This window comes from Schistocerca gregaria, chromosome 7 (genome assembly GCF_023897955.1).
Source record: "Schistocerca gregaria isolate iqSchGreg1 chromosome 7, iqSchGreg1.2, whole genome shotgun sequence".
Lineage (NCBI taxonomy): Eukaryota > Metazoa > Arthropoda > Insecta > Orthoptera > Acrididae > Schistocerca > Schistocerca gregaria.
In genome coordinates, this window is record NC_064926.1 from 319,143,102 (window position 1) to 319,158,714 (window position 15,613).

At 40.5% G+C, this 15,613-nt stretch overlaps 1 protein-coding gene across 3 annotated transcripts in view; it reads right to left on the minus strand.

Annotated features, from left to right (window-relative positions):
- Positions 1 to 15,613, minus strand: part of LOC126281849 (sterol regulatory element-binding protein 1) — a 100,380-nt gene that overhangs the window by 19,675 nt on the left and 65,092 nt on the right. For all 3 annotated transcript variants that reach the window (XM_049981104.1, XM_049981106.1, XM_049981105.1), the window contains exon 14: positions 10,379 to 10,514. In XM_049981104.1, the coding sequence (XP_049837061.1) occupies positions 10,379 to 10,514 (136 nt within the window). The remainder of the gene's footprint in view (positions 1 to 10,378; positions 10,515 to 15,613) is intronic.

Here is a 15,613-nt window from a genome sequence, read left to right on the forward strand (position 1 = left end):
TCAGGCGCGTAATGGGGCCCCTTAGGGATATGGCAACAAGAGAGGGGAAGAAAACCAATGTGCACTCCGTGTGCATACTGGGGAGAGTCATTCCAGATGTGGAAAGGGTCCTTCCGGATGCCATGAAGGGTACAGGGTGCACCCATCTGCAGGTGGTCACTAATGTCTGCACTAATGATGTGTGTCGCTATGGATCGGAGGAAATCCTCTCTGGCTTCTGGCGGCTATCTGATTTGGTGAAGGCTGCCAGTGTCTCTAGCGGGATGAAAGCAGAGCTCACCATCTGCAGCATCGTCAACAGGACTGACTGCGGACCTTTGGTACAGAGCCGAGTGGAGGGTCTGAATCAGAGGCTGAGACGGTTCTGCGACTGTGTGGGCAGCAGATTCCTTGACTTGCGCCATAGGGTGGTGGGGTTTCGGGTTCTGCTGGATAGGTCAGAAGTCCACTACACGCAGCAAGCGGCTACATGAGTAGCAGGGGTTGTGTGGCATGGGCTGGGTGGTTTTTTTAGGCTAGATGGCCTCGGGCAAGTACAGAAAGTACAACAGCCTCAAAGGGTGCGGGGCAAAGTCAGGACATGCAGGGACCAAGCAGCAATCGGTACTGTAATTGTAAACTGTCGAAGCTGCGTTGGTCAAGTACCGGAACTTCAAGCGCTGATAGAAAGCACCGAAGCTGAAATCGTTACAGGTACAGAAAGCTGGCTCAAGCCAGAGATAAATTCTGCCGAAATTTTTACAAAAGCACAGACGGTGTTTAGAAAGGATACATTGCATGCAACCGGTGGTGGCGTGTTTGTCGCTGTTAGTAGTAGTTTATTCTGTAGTGAAGTAGAAGTGGATAGTTTATGTGAATTATTATAGGTGAAGGTTACACTCAACAACTGAGCTAGGTTAATAATTGGCTCCTTTTACCGACCTCTCGACTCATCAGCATTAGTAGCAGAAAAACTTAGAGAATATCTGGAATACATTTCACATAAATTTTCTCAGCATGTTATAGTCTTAGGTGGAGATTTCAATTTACCAGATATAGACTGGGACACTCAGATGTTTAGGATGGGTGGTAGGGACAGAGCATTGATTGACATTATACTGAGTGCACTATCCGAAAATTACCTCGAGCAATTAAACAGAGAACCGACTCGTGGAGATAACATCTTGGACATACTAATAACAAACAGACCCAAACTTTTCGATTCTGTAAGTGCAGAACAGGGAATCAGTGATCATAAGGCCGTTGCAGCATCCCTGAGTATGGAAGTTAATAAGAATATAAAAAAAGGGAGGAAGGTTTATCAGTTTAGCAAGAGTAATAGAAGGCAGATTTCAGACTACCTAACAGATCAAAACGAAAATTTCTGTTCCGACACTGAGAATGTTGAGTGTTTATGGAAAAAGTTGAAGGCAATTGTAAAATGCGTTTTAGACAAGTGCGTGCTGAGTAAAACTGTGAAGGACAGGAAAAACCCACCATGGTACAACAACAAAGTTAGGAAACTACTGCGAAAGCAAAGAGAGCTTCACTCCAAGTTTAAATGCAGCCAAAACCTCTCAGACAAACAGAAGCTAAACGATGTCAAAGTTAGCATAAGGAGGGCTACGCATGAAGCGTTCAGTGAATTCGAAAGTAAAATTCTATGTACGGACTTGACAGAAAATCCTAGGAAGTTCTGGTCTTACGTTAAATCAGTAAGTGGCTTGAAACAGCATATCCAAACACTCCGGGATGATGATGGCATTGAAACAGAGGATGACACGCATAAAGCTGAAATACTTAACACCTTTTTCCAAAGCTGTTTCACAGAGGAAGACCGCACTGCAGTTCCTTCTCTAAATCCTCGCACAAACTAAAAAATGGCTGACATCGAAATAAGTTTCCAAGGAATACAAAAGCAACTGGAATCACTCAAGAGAGGGAAGTCCACTGGACCTGATGGGATACCAATTCGATTCTACACAGAGTACGCGAAAGAACTTGCCCCCCTACTAACAGCCGTGTACCACAAGTCTCTAGAGGAACGGAAGGTTCCAAATGATTGGAAAAGAGCACAGGTAGTCCCAGTCTTCAAGAATGGTCGTCGAGCAGATGCGCAAAACTATAGACCTATATCTCTGACGTCGATCTGTTGTAGAATTTTAGAACATGTTTTCTGCTCGAGTATCATGTCGTTTTTGGAAACCCGGAATCTACTCTGTAGGAATCAGCATGGATTCCGGAAACAGCGATCGTGTGAGACCCAAATCGCTTTATTTGTTATGAGACCCAGAAAATATTAGATACAAGCTCCCAGGTAGATGCTATTTTCTTTGACTTCCGGAAGGCGTTCGATACAGTTCCACACTGTCGCCTGATAACAAAGTAAGAGCCTACGGAATATAAGATCAGCTGTGTGGCTGGATTGAAGAGTTTTTAGCAAACAGAACACAGCATGTTGTTATCAATGGAGAGGCATCTACAGATGTTAAAGTAACCTCTGGCGTGCCACAGGGGAGTGTTATGGGACCATTGCTTTCCACAATATATATAAATGACCTAGTAGATAGTGTCGGAAGTTCCATGCGGCTTTTCGCGGATGATGCTGTAGTATACAGAGAAGTTGAAGCATTAGAAAATTGTAGCGAAATGCAGGAAGATCTGCAGCGGATAGGCACTTGGTGCAGGGAGTGGCAACGGACCCTTAACATAGACAAATGTAATGTATTGCGAATACATAGAAAGAAGGAGCCTTTATTGCATGATTATATGATAGCGGAACAAACACTGGTAGCAGTTACTTCTGAAAATATCTGGGAGTACGCGTGCAGAACGATTTGAAGTGGAATGATCATATAAAATTAATTGTTGGTAAGGCGGGTACCAGGTTGAGATTCATTGGGAGAGTCCTTAGAAAATGGAGTCCATCAACAAAGGAGGTGGCTTACAAAACACTCGTTCAACCTATACTTGAGTAATGCTCATCAGTGTGGGATCCGTACCAAATCGGGTTGACAGAGGAGATAGAGAAGATCCAAAGAAGAGCGGCGCGTTTCGTCACAGGGTTATTTGGTAACCGTTATAGCGTTACGGAGATGTTTAGCAACCTCAAGTGGCAGACTCTGCAAGAGAGACGCTCTGCATCGCGTTGTAGCTTGCTCACCAGGTTTCGAGAGGGTGCGTTTCTGGATGAGGTATCGAATATATTGCTTCCCCCTACTTATACCTTCCAAGGAGATCACGAATGTAAAATTAGAGAGATTATATTGCGCACGGAGGCTTTCAGACAGTCGTTCTTCCCGCGAACCATACGCGACTGGAACAGGAAAGGGAGGTAATGACAGTGGCACGTAAAGTGCCCTCCGCCACACACCGTTGGGTGGCTTGCGGAGTATAAATGTAGATGTAGAACATTTCATCCTGAATGGAGAGAAGTCCTCAGAAGTAAAAGTAACTTCAGAAGTGCCCCAGGCAGGTTTACAGGAACATTACTTTTGACAATATATATAAATGAGGTTTGCTGATGACATTGTAATTCTGTCAGAGACAGCAAAGGACTTGGAAGAGCAGTTGAACGGAATGGACAGTGTCTTGAAAGGAGGGTAGAAGATGAACATCAACAAAAAGAAAACGAGGATAAAGGAATGTAGTCGAATTAAGTCGGGTGATGTTGAGGGAATTAGATTAGGAAATGAGACACTTAAAGTAGTAAAGGAGTTTTGCTATTTGGGGAGCAAAATAACTGATGATGGTTGAAGTAGAGAGGATATAAAATGTAGACTGGTAATGGCAAGGAAAGTGTTTCTGAAGAAGAGAAATTTGTTTACATCAAGCATAGATTTAAGTGTCAGGAAGTTGTTTCTGAAAGTGTTTGTATGGAGTGTAGCCATGTATGGAAGAGAAAGATGGACGATAAATAGTTCGAACAGGAAGAGAATAGAAGCTTCTGAAATGTGGTGCTACAGAAGAATGCTGAAGATTTGATGGGTGGATCACATAACTAATGAGGAGGTATTGAACAGAATTTGGGAGAAGAGGAGTTTGTGGCACAACTTGACTAGAAGAAGGGATCGGTTGTTAAGACGTGTTCTGAGGCATCAAGGGATCACCAATTTGGTACTGGAGGGCAGCGTGGAGGGTAAAAATTGTAGAGGGATGCCAACAGATGAATACACTAAGCAGATTCTGAAGGATGTAGGCTGCAGTAGGTACTGGGAGATGAAGAAGCTTGCACAGGATAGAGTAGCATGGAGAGCTGTATCAAACCAGTCTCAGGACTGTAGACAACAACAACAACAACAACAACAACAACAAAATATAAATTATCCAGTAAATAACTTTGGGAGTTCCATGAGGCGTTTTGCAGATGATGTTATATGGAGGAGTTGCAATACTAGGAAACTGTAGCGAAATGCAGGAAGACCAGCAAAGGATTGACACTTGGTTCAAGGAATGGCAAAAGACTCTCAGTGTAAATGAATGTAACGTACTGCAAATAAATAGGGATACCATTTATTACATGATTACACAATTGCAGAACAATCACAGTAAGCACTTACTCCCATAAAATATCTAAGAGAATGTGTGCAGAGATATCCGATGTGGAAGACCACACAAAATTAATCCAGAGTAAGGCAGATGCCAGTCAGATTTACTGGAATAATCCTCATGAAATGTAGTCCATCAATAAAGGAAGTAGCATACATAATGCTCATTCAACCAATACTTGAATACTGCTTGTCAGTACTTGATTTTTACCAGACAGGACTGATAAGAGGAAGTTGAGAAGATCCTAAGAAGAGTAGCACATTTCGTTACTGATCCCAGAGATAATCAACCAACTCCAGTGGTCGAAGCTGCAAGAAAGATGTTCTGCTTCAAGTTGCAGTTTATTGTTAAAGTTCCAAGGGACATATTCGTAGAACCATCAACAAACATAGTGATTCCTCGTATGTGAATCTCATGAAAAGACCAGGAACATAAAATTAGCGAGATTCAAGCCCACATGGAGGTTTATTGGCACTCATTCTCCCCATAAACTATTTGTGACAGTGGTACACAAAGTACTCTCCAGCAAACACCTTAGGTGGCTTGCAGAGTATACAGGGTGTTCAGAAATTATAATTACAAACTTCTAGGACTCATAGAACGAAGTGAGTAATCTTATTTCGAACTGGAACTCATGTCCGGAAACATAAGGTTTCTGTGCTGCAACCATTTGAAAAATGTGACCACCTTTACAAGTAATTGTTTAGGCATGAGCCAGTATATCACTTGTTTTACAGTTCCACTCATTAATAGTCAAGAAACTGCTCATGCACTTGTTGACAGGTCCTCTTCAATGTGTGCAGTACGGCCTCTTCCAACTTGGGCTTGTGGAATCTCCATAAAGCACCACAGTCACGCCTGATGATGGAGGTGGGTATCCTCTCTCCAAGCTGTTGCATAATTGTGGCGAAAAGAGTATGCTATGGAGTTGAATCTTGTAGATACCAATCTTGAAGAAAGTGATGGGCATCTCTTCCATTACCATGAACTTTGCCATTCAGAAAGATCATGTTGTAGTCTGCTAATGTGTTCTCAACCATGTTGTACTAACACTCGTAGACACGTAAATGAGACTTGAACCAAGTCAGAGGGGTAGGACAGATGTCAAATGATATTAGCTGATCTGAAATAGCCCCCCCTCCCCTCCCCACAACACTATGACTACCCTATTGCATACCTCCATATAAAATGTTTTCAATGGTTGTACTCCATATAAAATGTTTTCAATGGTTGTAGTTTGGAAATAGTATGCCTCTGGGCATGGGTTCCTATTCAAAATATTATGTACTCAGTTCCTTCTGTAAGTCCAAGAAGTTTGTAATAGGAATTTCTGAACGTCCTGTAGACGTAGGTGTAGGTATGCTCAAATACCAGCCTGTAAATAAATACTTTATAGTGCCCTTTATAAAATTCATACAAACTTTGAAGCTCACAGCATACAATATTTTCACATTGCTACCCGACACATTCAATAGTATCCATCAGACTACTGATACATGTATTGGACACTCATTCTGAAACTACAGGTACATTTGCACAATTTTGAATTGTGTTGTGTAAGTAATAACTTAAATGATTTTCATTATCTATATAAATACAAATTTATGAATAAAATAGAAAGAAACATTCCACTTGGGAAAAATATATTAAAAAACAAATATGCTGTGACTTACCAAATGAGAAAGCGGTGGTAGACAGACACAATAAAAAACACACAAACAAATTTCAATCTTTTGCAACCCACAGTTGCTCCATCAGGAAAGAGGGAAGGAGAGGGAAAGATGAAAGGATGTGTGTTTTAAGGGAGAGGGTAACGAATCATTCCAATCCTGGGAGTGGAAAGACTTACGTTAGGGGGAAAAAGGGACAGGTATAAACTTGCGCGCGCGCGCGCCTCCACACACACGTACAGACACAGGCAGACATATGTAAAGGCATAGAGTTTGGGCAGAGATGTCAGTCGAGGTGGAAGTTCAGGCGCAAAGATGTGGTTCAGTGACAAGTGATCTACAAGGGGCGGCAATTTGAAATTAGTGGAGGTTGAGGCCTGGTGGGTAACAGGAAGAAGGGATATATTGAAGGGCAAGTTCCCATCTCCGGAGTTCTGATAGGCCAGCACATCTTGGCACAGTGTTACACCGTCCTGGTTATCTGGATACTTCCCACTGACACCAACCTACCAGAACTCCGGCGATGGGAACTTGTCCTTCAATATATCCTCTCTTCCTGTTACCCACCAGGCCTCAGCGTCCACTATTTTCAAATTGCCACCCCTCGTAAATCACTTGTCACTCAACATCATCTTTGCCTCTCAACTTCCGCCTCGACTGACATCTCTGCCCAAACTCAATGCTATTTCTTTGAATTCAGGCCACATTTGGTCTACACTTACATTGTTAATCTGGAAGGAATGGAGATTGTCTCTCAGGAAGGTTTCAAGCAAATTTTTATCTGCTTTTTTGAACATGTATGTTTTTCTTTTATTTTTGAAGGATTTGGAGTTAGGTGGTGGTGGTTAGTCTTTAACGTCCCGTCGACAACGAGGTCATTAGAGACGGAGCGCAAGCTCGGGTTAGGGAAGGATTGTGAAGGAAATCGGCCGTGCCCTTTCAAAGGAACCATCCCGGCATTTGCCTGGAATGATTTAGGGAAATCATGGAAAACCTAAATCAGGATGGCCGGAGACGGGATTGAACCGTCGTCCTCCCAAATGCGAGTTGAGTGTGCTAACCACTGCGCCACCTCGCTCGGTTTTGGAGTTAGGGTAATCAGTCTCACAATAACAGCCGTGTGTTTACTAATCCCTGTATCCATTTGCTTGTTATTAGTTCAGGATTATGCTGAGAGATCCAGTGTGAGTTCACAACCATTTCCTATTTAATTGGGCTCATGAACTAACTGCTCGAAATAATTTTCAGAGAATGCATTTAGCATTCAGATGATGTTTTATGCTTACCTTCGGATTTAAACATGTATTTTTGCCAACATATTGTGGGTAAATTGAAGTTGCCACCAACTATAATTTTATGAGTCAGGTACATGTCTGATTTAGAATCAAGTTTTCTTTGAACCTTACAACAATTGTATCATTTGATTTGGGAGGTCAGTAAAAGGATCCAAATATTATTTTATTCCACTTGCCAAGAATGACATCCACCCATATTAACTCACATAACCTATTTACTTCAATTGCACAACAAGATAAACCACTTCTAACAGCAACAAATACACCACCACCAACTGTTTTTAGCCTATCCTTTCTGAACACCATTAGGTCCTTTGCTAAAATTTCTGGTGAACTTTATCTCCAGCTTTAGCCAGCTTTCAGTGCCTATAACGATTTGAGAATCAGTTCTTTCTATTAGCACTTGGAGCTTTGGTACTTTCCCAACACAGCTATGGAAATTTATGACTGTTATACTGGTGATTCCTTGATCTAAGTTCTTCCTGTGTTGACCTGCACCCTTTCAGACTGAAGTATGTTTCTTGTTTCCCAAGACCCTCTAACCTAAACATCTGCCCACGTCCATGCCACACAGCCCCTGCTACCCACGTAGCCACCTCCTGCGTATAATGAACTCCTGTCCTATTTAGCAAAATCTGAAAACCCACCACCCTATGACGTAAGCTGAGGAATCTACAGACTATATGGTTGCAGAGCTGTCTCAGCCTCTGATTCATAACATCCACTCAGTTCTGTACCACAGGTCCGCAATTGGTCCTGTCAACTATGCTGCAAATAGTGAGTCCTGCTTTCATCTTGCAAGCAAGACTGGCAGCCTTTACCACTTCTGATAACCACTAGAAACCAGAGAAAATCTCTTCCGATACAAAGTGACACAAGTCACGGGTACCGATGTGGGACAATTCTCGTTTATTTAAAGATTGAGCTTCATCACTAATTACAGTGTCATCAATGAGATACTAAACTGTGATCTTCCTCATCCTTCAACTGTATCAAATGACCAAAGATAACAATGTTTGCTGTAAATTGTCAACTGGTGTTTAAAGTAATCACATTCAGTATGTCAGTATGTACACTTCTGGACATACCATGGTATTATGTTTCTATGGAGAAGAAAATACAATGGAACCTCACTTAACGAGCACCTCTCATAACATGCAATTCACATAATGAGCAAAACAAATTGTAAAGAAAGACTTACTTAATGAGCAATGTTTCACATAATGAGTAATAATGATTTAGTGTGACATCACCAGCTGTTTGCATGTGGCAGGGGAAACATTCAACAATATGAACACCTTCCATTGTCGGCAGTGGCATATGAACAATGTCTGTAGTATGTACTGCAGTCTGGGTTTAGCATTCTTTCGCTGCCCTCTTAGTGCAGCTTGGGATCAAACTTTTTCTAAACTTGTTTTCACACTGTTTTTTGTGGGCAAATTTTAATGCTCTTCGTAGAAATGTCATCGAAGATAAAGCCACAAGAGAAAGGAAGTAACCTTAGAAATGAAACGTAAAATCACTGAAAAACACAAAAGTAGTGTAAGAATTGTTGATTTATCAGACACATACAATTGGTCTACATCAACTGTTTGCACTATCTTCAAGAAAAAGGATAAGTTTCAGGAGATAGATACTTCAAAGGGAGGGACAAGAGTATCTAAACAACAGTTTCGTATTTTGGACAATGTTGAAATGTTGCTCCTTATACGGATAAATGAAAATCAATTCCGAGGAGGAGGAGGAGGAGGAGGAGGAGGAGGAGGAGGAGGAGATAAGTGTTTAACGTCCGTTCTACAACAAGGTCATTGGAGACAGAGCAGAAGCTCCCATTAGCTTTGGCTGGAGTGTGTTTCTGAATGTGACTCTGAGGCATTTGAGTCAGTACCTGCGAAGGCTATTGTCAACAAGATTGTGTCTTTCGCCAAGAGTATGGCACTACTGGATAACAATGATATTGATGAGCCCAAGAAATGACAACCTAAGAGCTTATAGAGTTGCAACGTATTTCACAGCAGGAAGTTGTGAGAGTTCAGAGGAGGAGGAGGTTGCAGTAACAGCAAAGCAGCAATCTTCGGTGTAATACGAGAAATGCTGAAAGCACAGAAATTGGTTGCATTGTACACTGAAAATCATCATCCCAGTAAAGCAGTGGTTATGTGCGCTGCAAATTTATTTGATGATAATGCTGCGTCGCATTTTCGGCAAGGGTTGAGGCGTCTGCAGAAACAAATGACTACATATAGCTTTTTAGTAAAAAAGGATTAGTTATATATCATGAACAATAAAGTACATAACATTGCATGTAAAGTTTTTTTGAATAAATGGCATGAATAAGAAAACTTTTAGTACTTTTTCTGCATGGATTGCATTATAATGCAATGCATTTTACATTAATTTATATGGAATAAATTGTTTCGTTTAACGAGTGTTTCGCACTACGAGTAAGATTCTGGAACGAAATATGCTCACTATGTGATGTTCCGTTGTATCGACATCTGTAAAACCAATACTGAGCTTCTGCAGATGACAAATTCATTTGTCAAAACTTGAAAAGCATAATAAAGTCTATTTGCAACTGATGACTGACTTTTATCCTGAAAAAATAATACTACAGTTACTGAAAATTACAGGCATGGCTAAAATTTTATCTTCCTTTGGATTATGAAAAAGTAACACTATTTAAACACTAAAATTTTAGTTTAGGCTTGATCATGACTGTTATGAAGGTGGTAAAAATTAGAGAGGGGGACCAAGATCTGACAACAGAATGAAGGTTCAAATGGATGTAGGCTACAGTAGTTACATAAAGACAAAGAAGCTTTCAAAGTTACAATACAAGACGAAAACTGTGTGTACAACAATAACATACACTCAAAAACTTACCTTTTCCACAGATAATTGATCCACGACTATGTCGTTGTCGAAGACTTCTGTCCAGAAGTTGTTGTGTGCGTCCTGGTGCAGCACCAGCCATCATTCGTGCTGTCGCTTCATACAGGAAAACTCGTGCGAATGCAGACTAAAAGAAATCATACCATAAAACAATGCAACATTCACTGTAAAATATGTTAACAACACACCAACTCAGTTAATACAAAATACATAGTAATTTGTGCTTGGACTAACGATAAATGAAGATAAAACCAAATACATGGCCTGTGGAAACGCATATCAGCCCAACATGCCGTCAATTTTCAGTGTGAATGGATACACATTTGAAAGGGTTGATAGCTTCAAGCATCTTGGTTTCACAGTCACTTGCTTTAATGACATCTCAAATGAAATTAAGATTAGGCTGGTATCAGCAAATAAGGTATATTTCTCCTTGAGTAATTTATTACAGTCAAGACTCCCCAGCCGCCCAACAAAATTCACTATTTATAAAACACTTATGCTTCGGAAATGTGGCCCTTGATGGAAACCTATGCAAGGCTGCTCGACAGATTTGAGATGAAAGCTTTGAGGAGAATAATTGGCCCTGTGCATATGAGAGAACAATGGAGGAAACGGTACAATGCAGAATTGTACACTATATACGCCGGTGCTCCTGTAACAAAAATCATATGATTTGGAAGGATAAGATGGGCAGGTCATGTGGCAAGAATGGACGAGTCTGAGGTGATAAAGAATATTCTCTTTCGTAATTCAGGGGGACAAAGAGGCCAAGGTTGACCTTGAGTAAGATGGATGGATGGAGTGGAAGAAGACCTACGGAAGCTCGGATGAAGAAACTGGAGGAGGGTAGCACGCGACCGTGATGGATGGCGGAAGCTCATTGGGAAGGCCACTGTTCATCCTGGGCTGTAGCGCCACAGAAGAGTTAATTTGTGCTTGTGAAACAATTTAAATACCTTTAATTAGTTGCAAACTAGATGTCATCCCAAATGTACATTTTAAATAGGCACATGGAATACACATCACAACTGCATTTTCTCACAACATATAATGTGACAAAACATGCCTTAAATATCGTACCTACTGAGAACTAGCAACTCCTGTTACTTGCAGTATTTAGTACAAAACTGATTCACACAAATCTGAATAAAAAAATCATCAAAGGCCGTGATACACCTTGCTGTGAACCTTTGTGAGTAAACATTTCCTTTTCTAATCAATTTCTCACTCTCTATTTCTATCTGAATAATAATATCAGAAAATGCCGAACATAAACCATTCAAACAAAGTCCGTAACTAGACACTACAAACAATGGGAGAACAGGAGAATTTCTGCAGTGATAAGCATTTTGAAACTTCCGTTTTCTCCACTACCAGATATCTATTACCAAACACTGTATGCTTTATCAAGTTTCATCCTAAATTGATATTTTTAAGGCTACAGGGATACTGCAAAAGCACTGGTACTTTATACAGTATATACATTAGTAGCCAGACTAACTGACTAGGCCGTATAAGCTAATGATGGTGTAAAATGTGTGTATAGTTGTCACTCTCTGCTAGCTACTTCTGAATAACTTTGTGTGCGTGTATTGGGAGGGAACGAGCTATTTTGGGAAAAAAAAGTGCCAGCCCTGTACCATTCAGTTTTTGTTTTTATCTAATACTTCAAACAAAGAATTTATGTAACTTTACCCATACAGCTATCATCTGTCTGCATACAGACAGTTATTTAAGTTAAGCAAAATTTATATTGCTAAGTAAAAATAGCCAAACAAATTGTAGAAAGAGATGCTAATGAGGTTTTCTTATACTTTGCTTTTGAGTATTTGGGAATTTCAATTCCCTGCCAGATGGCTACTGTCATCATGTTATAGACTTAAGCATCAGAATATAAAACTCTATTTTAAACCCTACAGAGGACTGCATAGTGTATATGAATTAGTACTGCAGTTGTGAATTGAACAGTTTATACTAAATTCACTCTTGTTGTTAACCACAAATGCCATTATGGGGGATAAGTATTGGCACATAAACGAAAGACTCAACTGGTCCCAGAAGAGGCTTCTGCAAGATGTTCTGTTATCAACTTCACACAACATGCTTATAGCATGCTTCTGTAAAATAGACACTTTTTTCACCTCAGATGTATTGCTCTAGTTAGATTATACCACAGAATGGTATGTAAAGCTTACTAACAATCCTGTCTGCAGGTCAGCACAATGACAAGACCGTTCTGTGTGCAAAGCAAGAAGACCTGTGTTTTTTGGTGAAATTGACCACATGATGCTGCTGCCCGAGTTTCTTATCCCTCTGGATGCCCAGAACTTCACACAGTGCCTCTCCTGTGTATGCCCACTGATCTCTACTTAAGTCACTTTGATTTGTTTGAAATTACAGAATGTTAAGTTTTCACAAGCTAATATATCAACAAAATTACTCAATTTTCGAAAACATAATGTAGTTGTGTAGATAATAAACCCATTCTCCAAGTGTGGCAGGAAAACACATGTAGAAAGGTATGCAAGTTTTTGGAGCCAGTGGCTCCTCCTCCTGGCAGAAGAGTTGAAGGGGAAGAAAGATGGGCGAAGGAACAGGGCTGGTGAGATGCAGTTCAGAAAATTCACACACAACACCAGATCAGGGGAGACATACCAGACAGATTGAGAAGGAAAGACCCACCGCTGGGAACTGCATCAAGCTATGTTTGAAAACTTTGGGGCTTAAGAGTGGATGAAAGGGTAATATGGAAGACAGACATTACTGCTACAGCATCATGCATGAGATAATAAGAGCAAAAAGCTAAGTGGATTGTATGTGGAAGAGACTGGAAGGGGACGGTGAAGAATAGACAGGTCGGAAAATGAAAAATGTAGAAAATTAAAATGGAGTGAAGAAAAGAAAAGTTACAGTGAAGAAATTATGCCCATGTGGGTGGCAAGAACCAAGGGAATGTTGTAGCACCAGTCCCCACCTGCAGAGTTCTGAGAAATCGGTGTCTGGGGGAAGAATGCAGATTGCATGTGATGTGGAACAGGCACCAAGGCCACAACTGTCATGTGGTAGTGCATCCTCTGCAACAGGATACTGGGTATTGCCAGTGTACACCCTAAACACATTCATCCGAAGTGATAAATTGGTGATAATCATGTCGATGTGAAAGGCTGAATAGTGTCAGGGTGTATACATGGGCAAGGGGAGGGGGGAAAAAATGGGTTTTTCCCGGAATTCTCGGTTGAAAATACACTTTTTCCGTATCAAGTGACAGTATAATTTTTCTCAGCACTGTAAAACATAAATCCTTTGAACATTTATGGTTTTATACACCAACGTAGAATTTCCTGGCACTTTAGAAAACGAAACGGGGGGGGGGGGCACATGTTTTGGAAAGCTCTTTGATGTGCAGCAACATGTACGCTGCATATATTTGTGTTACGAAGGTATAAATTCGAATTCCACCAAACATTGCATGTTGCTTTCCGAAGCATAGAAATCAAGATTGCGACCCACTTTTCTAACCCAGTCATAGCTCATTTCATGTGATCTTGCCAGCTGATGACAGCATATAGAACACGTGATGTAGTCAGTCAATAGCAAGATCACTCTTTAAGTAGCGCGAACACACAAATAAGAAAAGTTAATGGTTTAAATTAATATACATAGTGTTGCTACAAGAAAAAAAAACTTTCACATATAATATTGGTCTCTAAGATTAATAAGCTACAAGAGAAGCTGCGCTTCCGCATATAATGTTTATCTTTTTTGCGCGTGTTACACTTTAAGACACTTCACACAAATGTGCCAGTAAAATTTTTAATAACGACGTAAATTTCTGATCTTCTAGGCTTGAAATTCGTCCAGATGGTTGTCCTCAAAGACATGATCTTTAATGAGAGTCAAACGCTCTGTGATTTAAGAAATTCATTGTACATTCTCGCACATAATTCATCATGCGTAAAAGGAAATTTACTTTGAAAGTAATGCTTTTCAAACCACCATTCGCAATATTTTCCTGTGACCTGTCAGAAATTGGTTCATTTCAGCAGTTGCCAGAGAGCGCCAGATAACAGGCGTCACTGCACTTGGGCAGCTACGATGACGCAGGAAGCCCACTAGTTAACAGTGGGAAATTAAACACTTAGTTTGAAATAAATTGACTGCCTCAGTGCAAAAGGTTAATAAAAGCCAAATCTCTTTAGCAAACCGACAAAAATAACTTCATTGTTCTGCAAGGTGATTAATGCTTGACTGTCAGAAAGGTGGAAATAAAACCTGAAACTAGTAACATATTTTAGCCTTCCCTGACTATGTGAACTTATTTTAATTAATTTGACAACTCCCGGCCACAGAAATCTGTTTTGTTTTCATTTAATGTGAGAACAATAAATGAACAGGAAACAGCAAAATCACTAAGTGTTAACACAGGTCACGTGGACACTAACCACCTCACCACTACACCTCAGACTTCTCTGTGGATCTCCGATTTTTCCGAACCACGGCAATATTAGATAGTGGCGCCCAGTCACACATCTGTGGCCAAAAGCGGGAGAAGGTACAACTCATACACGACTCAAGTGCATATGCACAAGAGCCCACCCGCAACTGCTCAAACGAATCTAATGTAAACAGCTGTCACGTCACGCTCATGGGAGGCAATTTGTTGTTAGGTAGCACAGCATAGTTTTCCTAAAGCATTTGACACACTTTGCTGTTGGGAGACGCTTGTATGAGCACTTTGTTTTGTTGCTGTATATGGCGTATTTCCTTTGCAACTTAAGTTTTATTTTGGTTTTTTTCCTTTCGTTCATGTTTTGTTGCTGCATTATTATTCTGCAGAAGCAGGATACAGTAATATACTTTGTTAGAGTATTGGTTCTTACCAGTCAAAAATCACAAAAATTTAACTGAAAACTAAAACAATGAAAAATTCCCAGAATTCTAAAAAATGCCTGGGTTTTTTCAGGATCTCCTGGGTTGTATACACCCTGAGTGTTTACGTAACAACTGGTATATGACATGTTGTTTCGACTTTTCCAAACTATACCCCTTTTCCTAAATCTAACCAATCCTTTTTCTTCACCAGTCTTCCTTCCCATCCAACTCTTCTGCCAGGAGCATGAGCCACTGGCTCCAAATGCTTGTGTAAGTAATACCTTTTATATGCGTGTTTTCCTGCTGCCGCTTGGTGAGTAGATCTTTAATCTATCCAATTACATTAGAATA